The 8,178-nt window shown below is 29.5% G+C and overlaps 1 protein-coding gene across 1 annotated transcript; it reads right to left on the reverse strand.

Annotated features, from left to right (window-relative positions):
- LOC109352861 lies at positions 6,350-7,458 on the reverse strand. The gene is made up of 3 exons (XM_019595042.1): positions 7,395-7,458; positions 6,575-6,798; positions 6,350-6,448 (listed from the first exon to the last, which is right to left on the reverse strand). The coding sequence occupies exons 2-3, from the start codon at positions 6,788-6,790 to the stop codon at positions 6,350-6,352; spliced, it is 315 nt and encodes a 104-aa protein (XP_019450587.1). The 5' UTR covers positions 6,791-6,798; positions 7,395-7,458.

The raw sequence follows: 8,178 nt of genomic DNA on the forward strand, positions 1-8,178 counted from the left end.
AATCAGATTTCAACTAGGCAATGATGACCAAATCTCATAGGGTGGCTAATGATGAGCTCATGAGATATGGTGAAAGTGATGGGAGATTTGCTTTATGGAAGTCAAATCTCTCATCCCAATGTGTAATGATCACCTTGTGGACATGTGTGATAAACATTCCCGAGTATTATCGGCCAATACTCGATCGGGTATTTTAAATCGCCCGATCCTAATATCCGATTAGAATTTCGGATTTCGGCATTCCGAGTGAAAAATATTTAGAAAATAGGTATGAGTGTAATTAGCGTCTATTTTGACTCGAAATTAAATTACGAAGCAAACGGCGTGATCGGAATTGGATTCCGAGTTACGGAACTCAAAAAAACACTTTTTGAGCCGTACCGGACGGATTCGGCCCCGGCAGTGGTCCAGAACCGACTGTCTCCAAAAATTACCAAAATTTACCACAAAATCGGAAATAAAGTTTTCAGAGTAAAACTCAACAAGAGTTTTGTCTAATTCCTTACTGAAAATTCCCAGAAATTCATTTTCGAATATATAATTAATGAAAATATTAGTAAAATCTTATAATTCAAAATCGTAAAATTCGCGGTGTTACAAATATCATAAAGAAACATAAAAATTCAACATTTTTTAGTCAGTTATAAAATTGATATTGTACACAATTAATCAATTGTTAGTTACATTTTAGAAGCCAAAATTATTATGCATGATTGTCTTCGAATATCTTTTATTCCACTATCTAAAAATTAAATAATTGTTTTCAAAATTAATTTTGTGATTTGATTTTTCATTGCATTTTTGGATTAATTTCTATTTAATCTTTAATAGGATGTGAGAATCAAAATGTTAAAGCAATTTGATTTGATTGTGATAATTAATTTGTTTGATTTATATTTGGATTAAATTATTTATATTTCTCTAATTTTAAGCAATGTTTATTATTGATATAAATTTGCCGTAAATAATAAATTTTCGGAATATTAATATTTAATTCAATTTGTTGTTTGAATTTATGGATCAGTTACAAAAATGAAATATAAATTTGCAGTATTATATTTAATGAATTTATGGAATATTAATTGAGTAATATATACTCATTAATTTTTTATATCATTTCCGACAATTTGTTTATATTTGGATTCATTAATCTATAATTTATTCTGATTTATTGAATTGCATAATGTGCATGATTAATTGAGCATATTACATAATTATTAAACATTGGAAACTTAATGCATAATTATAATTATATTGATAAATAAATAATTATATTTTTAATGTCATAAATATATAAAAACTCAAATTTTATGGAGCAATTATAAAAATGACATTATACACAATTAATCAACTAAGTTAAATGATCAATTATAATAAGATGATGATACAACAAATTAACTCTATAATGCATGTGATTTATTTAAAAATAAAAGGAATATGATTACCTATGCAATATTAAATAAGATAAAAAATTTCTTAATCATATAACCTTTTAACAACTAGAAATATTAATAAAAATTATAATTAATAAAAATAATCATCAAATGACAGTAAATCTTACAACATTATGAAAAACTAAAATCAAGTTTTGACCATTAGAGAACTTTGACATCATATAAGAAACTATACTCCCAAAATGAAGCTTTACTTCTTGAAGAATTAAGATCAAACAATTAATAGAGTATATCATATGAAAAATTTCAATCAAATTATTATAAAGATCTCATCAAATATGAATCATTAGACAAAAACTACATATTTCCCTGTGATATAGTTAAAGTAACTATGTTGGACTTAAGAAAATCATCATGTTGTTAATTTTTGAGGGTGTGATGATTCTTAAGATGAGATCCACGTAAATAAGACATTAAAGAAGAGAATTATTGGAAAAATAAATCTACAAAAATAATGAAATCAATCAGAACATAAATAACAAAATAACAATTTAGGAGTAGATCCTCAAAAGATAAAGGCTCACGTAACTTGTTTAGCCTAAAGTGATACTTTCCTCCTCAAATATTAAGGATGGAGATAGACATGACTAAGATACTAATTTCGATATTTTAGTTTCATGTATTAATTATATAACAAAATAAACTTTTGTCATATCATTACTTGTTATAGGTTAGTTCCTCCATTTTTCTCTCCTAAATGATTTTATGGTAATCATATGTACATTTCCATACTATATTTGTCCTTTCATAGCTAAAGTAATAATTTAATAAATAATCATTGCATCTCTACTTACTACATGTTAAATGCATTTGAATTGTTATTGAGGTTTTTGATTTTCTCTTTCTCTTCCAACAATCTTTATCTCTTAATAATCTTTTTTATCTAGTTTCATTTTATTTTATTGTGTCTCTTCATTATTGTCTTTTTATTTCTCTTCCAATCATCATCCTTAAAGTGTATTTATTTATTTATTTTATATATCTATTATTAATTTGTAGGTCTGATATTTAAGAGACATTTTTCATTAATTTTGTATATTTGTTCTTATTTTATTATTGATTTTTTTGTTTATTTTTGTATTGATTTGTTTATTTTGTAGATGTGTTCTTAATAATTTTAGTATTTTGTAAATCTTTTCTTCCAACATTCCTCTTCCATAACACTAATAATCAAGAATATTTTCCTCAAGAAAAATCAAACCTGCAAACCTATAGTATGTACTCAATATCCATTTATATATATATTCACTTATAATATTACATTTATTTGTCTATTTATTTTTGCTATTAATATATTTATTTCCTCATCTTATCTTATTGTTATTATTTTCTATCTTTCTCTCTCCAGTTGCAATTTGGTTTCCCCTTGAAGCATCTCTACATGTTAATTTTTCTCTCTCTGCATCTCTTATGTTATTTATACATTTTTTATTCAAACAATCTTAATTTTTTGTTTTGCATGTTTCAAAAACACCTAGAATGTATCCTCTCTGAAATAAGGTAAGAATTATTTTTAGATATTGATACCTTCATTTTTTGCTTCATGATTAGTTATTCACTCACTTATGGGTTTTTTATTTTATTTTCTCAATTCGATAATTTTAAAATATATTTGTTGTTTAACACACTCATTTTAACTTAATATTTCTACTTTTAAATTTTTTACTTAAACTTCATTACCACTTTCCTATTTTTGGTGGTGGGTAGCTTAATTTTAGTATAGAAGCTATAGTTTATAGCTTAGTTTTCTGATTTTTAGTGCAATCATTATAGCTATAGTTTGTAGAACTCACCGTTACATTAACCCGTTCATTCGCATAGTTAATACACACATGACATGTATATTCGTATTGTTAAGAGCACTTATTATTTGTATTGCCAAGGCAAGTAAAATTTTACAAAATGATTAAATTGTGTTACTATTATTAATTCATTATTAAATGTTATTACTAAATAATACATTAGATAATGAACAATTGGTAGAGATGTACTTTTATCTTATGTAAGAGGATCTATATTAAGAAAGTGATGTGTTTTTAGGAGGAAAAAAATTCACTGAGGTTGGTGTTAGGAATCAGTGGCGGAATACACCTAGAAGGGGGTTGAATAGGTGTGGCGGAACTCAATTTCCACTTTTCTAGTTTTTACACACTTGCTGAAAAATGCTCAGTTAATCGATTAACAACTAGTCTTAATCGATTAACCAGTAACAGAATGATCAAAACATCAACTTGCATGGTTATTAACAAACACACAAACAGATATACAACAGATACTTTCATGCAAGATTAACAAGAACATAGCAAGGAACAAGTATGCAAAATATTAGTTCCAAATTCGCATTAAAACATATTGAAACATAAAAGAGAAAAGGATAGAAAAGATTGCACAGGGATTTTATCCTGGTTCGTTTTGTTGTCCACTGCAAAACTACATCCAGTCATCCCCTCTGATTTGGGAGATTTTCCTTCTTCACTATGAAATACAATGTACGTTATATACAAGCTTCCAATTACAAAACTTGAACGCTCCCTTCTTGGAACCCAAAGAACTACGTTACCCTTGGTTTGACCTTTCCCAAAACCGCCTCCCAAGAAAACCTTTCTTATGCGATTCGGCCCCAGCCAAGGTATCGATCGCTCTTTATCCCAAGACCTCCAAGTCTTTGTGTGAAGAACACCTTACCTAACCGCAGCTAGGATTTTCCCAATCCCTGAATAACAATGCTTTGAGTTATGAATGAGTACTTAATACTCGGATATTACAATGAAATCCAAAGCCTAAAACCCAAGCAAGAACTCACAAGACGTCCTAGTCTAATATGAATGTTCATGCATGAGGTTTCTGAAAATATGCAATCTTTAAAGAACTATCTTTCTCTTCTCAAGAAACAAAAGAATAATGCAAGAAAGCTTTTGAAAGAAACATGCAAGATGAATGTGAAAGCTAAAGCCTTAGCATGACCTAATCTTTCTCCTAATTCAAAACTTTCTAATAGATTCTAACAATGATGATCTATATCCTTTCTCTATGTGTTTCTCTCTTTTTCTTCATTTCCGTTTATGCAATTAAGCCAGTATTTATACAAAACAATTTTTGGCTCTCAAAAACAGTTTTTCAGTTAGGCTGTTAAAACAGCAGAAAAACACTTACATTAATCGATTAACGGGTTACCTTAATCAATTAACCAATGTAAAAATTCACTTGTTAATGTATGGTAAACTCCATATATGATACCACTACAAAACAAAAGACATTTAGGGATAAACTTTTTGCCATACTTACATGCACCATGGCAAATTCAAAAAATAAGGCCCAAAACTAACATTGTGGCCCATAGTTCATCTTTCACATACATCACTTTCACTCTTTCACGTATTCTTTTCTCCTCTCAAAAAATTACTTCTTCTTCACTTCACCACTTTCACACTTTTACACCAAAAATCACTTATTCTTCTCTTTTGCAGAAATCACTTCTTCACTTCATCACTATCCAGAAATCAATTCATTCCAAGCTTGTTCTATAATTCTATAATATTGGTAAGAAATCATTTCATCTCCTTTTTTAATTCTATAATTTTGTTTCAAATCACTTCATTAACTCTAATCCCTAATTTTGAGCTTCTCAAATCCCTAATTTTGTGCTTCTCTAATCCCTAATATTATTAGTTGTAGATAGATATAAGCATTTTTTATTGTGATTCTGTTGTATAATCTCAGATATAGTGCTAATCATAATGTAAGTGCAGATCTTTTGGTATTGGTGATGGTCATTGCGATTTTGAATAATTGATTTGAGTTGAATCAGTTTCAAAAAGATTTTGAGATATTACTTTTATACGTTAAATCACAAAAAAAGTATGAAAGTTTTCATTTAGATTAGAAGTATTTGCATATCAGTTCTACAGAGGTTAATGGAAAAATGTGTTTGATTTTAAAATAGTCAAACTTTTTGAAATAAACTTCAAACTTCTCCGAAAACTGCCCTTCATAAAAAACCACCTTTTCATTGTACTTCATTCATGTCTAGATTAAATGTGTACCTAAAATAGTATGTGAACTGTGAAGGAAAGTATAATATATTCCCAATGAGAATTTGCTCAACCTTTTTATCTGCTGTTGCATATATGAAATATGATTTGCACACAACGTTGGGTTATCTCAGGTGTATTCGGGGTGAAACTATTCTATGTCTATAGACTATTTGTCACACTTGTGCTAATAAAATTAATATAGAACTGACACATTATTAATTTTCATTATATAAACTATGCTTAACATTTAAGCTGGATGCTTGTGTAGAAGAATTTCTCAGCTTATGTGTGAGAATTCAGGTAAAGTTGTATGTTACGGTCACATTGTATTCAAAGGCCACTGCAAGGTCCACCTAAGGCATTGAGGCGAGGTGCCGGAATGAGTCAGGCCGAGAGCTTCAGGCCACTTAAACCTTTAGCTCCTTACCAATAAGAATAATGCTACAAAAAAGAAAGATCCCTGCAATGCGAGTTATCTAACTTGCCAACTTTGATTCTAATGAGGTACAATAGTCAGAAAGTTAAAATAATAAATAGTTGTTGCTCTTCTAGACTCTTAAGAGCAAGTGGCCTAGAGTTTTGTAAATATGCAAAATTATCAAACATTTCACAGTTTCCTTTCTCTATTGTGTTCCTTGTGCATTCTTTGGCGCCCTCCTAAAAGCTCATGTTGTTTGGTGAAAGCTCCTGTGTTTTCTTATACCTCTACCAACTTTGAATTCACTTAAATAAGTAGCACCTTTTAAGTTCAGAATGTCATGATTTATTAACTTAACCTAAACTTTCTGATTCCATTTTATAGGTATCCATGTGCTGTTTCATAACATATTATCCCATTTAGTTTTAACTTACAAAGATTCTTTAATTATTGTTTTTATAGAACAATAGTAATACACACCTAGTTGCAGCCATAACTATTTGTTTGAGCTTCCTTCTTGGCTCAGTTTCAGAGGTCAATACCTGAAAAACCAGAAGCACAAACATTATTGTACCTAGTATTATATACACAAAGACATTATAGATTATTCTGGGACCTGTGCATCTCTATCTCCCCATTATAAATGACTAGACTCCCCCAACCAATACCTGACTCATCATTAGATCACCATGTCTCCAATGGAACCCAAAGTAACTAAGAATGCATCTCTCAAACTCCTCCACCAGCTTCACATAAAGCGAATCCGCATCCGGTTCATTCTCAAAGAAGGCGTATATGTCATCTTCACATCCCTCACATTTCCTTATGTATTCAGAAGCCAATCTACATAGATGAGGACAACTTCTCCTATCTTTGAACCCCATTTGCCTAGCTGCAACATATCACAGAAACTTGCACATATATATAAAGTTTGAAACCAATCCAATTGATATTGCTGTAGAAAGAGCATAGTAAAAGATAGAAATCAAATCAAGTAAGAATCTAACAGAATTTGAGTATTTCCTCTTTTTGTCTGTCCTCTTTATTTCCTTCATTTGGCACACCATTTACAACCTTTCCCTGTATATTATATTATACACTTTTTACCAATATATAAAATACTTCTTGCCTATGTTTATTGACATGATAACCTATATTATTTGTGAACTTTTCAACTTCATATTTTTATACTCTAAAACACTTGTTTATATATCTTTTTCTTTTATCCATCACATCACATGATCACAATAATCTGTCCTAGCATAGCATCAAGGGAAATGTGTCCAAATATACTTTTCTTAATGTATATCCTCTACTGAAAAGATTTACCTAGTATGTGATGCAGATAAGATAGTATTCATTTGGGGTGAACCGGTAATTATGTTATGAACACACGAAAACAATACTACAAACATCATATGTTTTGTGGATCCATGCATGCACGTGTGTAAGTAATGGAACAAAAGAAAGTATTATCATTATTATTACCTACATAATGGGAGAATCTTTCAAGCTTAGGGACGTGGCCAGAGCGTGATAATCTAACATATGGAATGATAGTTGCTGTTAGTTATTTACATAGCTGAAGATAGTTGCTGTTTTTTTATATTTGTTTCAAATACGGTTTATTGATTTCCTCGTCAGTTCCTTTTACGATTTATTGCCTCATCTATTCAACTAATTCTTCAATTTTTTATCCAGCTTCATCTTTTCAACAACTCAAATTCTCCAATTGCTTAAATCCTTCACTCTTCAACGTTATTACGCATGTAAGGTAAATGGAAATCCAATTTTGCATTCATCTTAAATCTTCATAGTTGATATAGTTAGCTTATGATGTGTTATGTGTTCTATGTGCTCTCTTGTAATAATGAACATAGCAACTTTCAAGTTGTTTATCTGCCACTCTGATTAAGAATTTGATTCTTTTATCATATGTGTCGGTTGTTTCTCAAAGTGCATGAAGAAAGAAAAAGACTTTGATTCCAATTTTACTAGTTCATGAAATATCAAGTAATTCCCATGAATCTTTTCATCTCATCTTTGTGTTAGGATTGAGGACTTGAACACTCTTTGTTCTTTGGTAAAGTTATCATTTATCACTTATCAGTTCCTATATGTTTTTTCTTCTTATATTTGGCTATGTTTTTCTTTTATCTTTTTCATGAATTTTGAAGAGAAAAACTATTATGTATGCCCTGTATTTTATATCACTAGATTGTATTTTTCATAATGAATCTAAGGGTATATCAAAATTGAACTTTTTTTGTTG

The sequence above is a fragment of the Lupinus angustifolius genome, chromosome LG07 (assembly GCF_001865875.1).
Source record: "Lupinus angustifolius cultivar Tanjil chromosome LG07, LupAngTanjil_v1.0, whole genome shotgun sequence".
Classification (NCBI taxonomy): domain Eukaryota; kingdom Viridiplantae; phylum Streptophyta; class Magnoliopsida; order Fabales; family Fabaceae; genus Lupinus; species Lupinus angustifolius.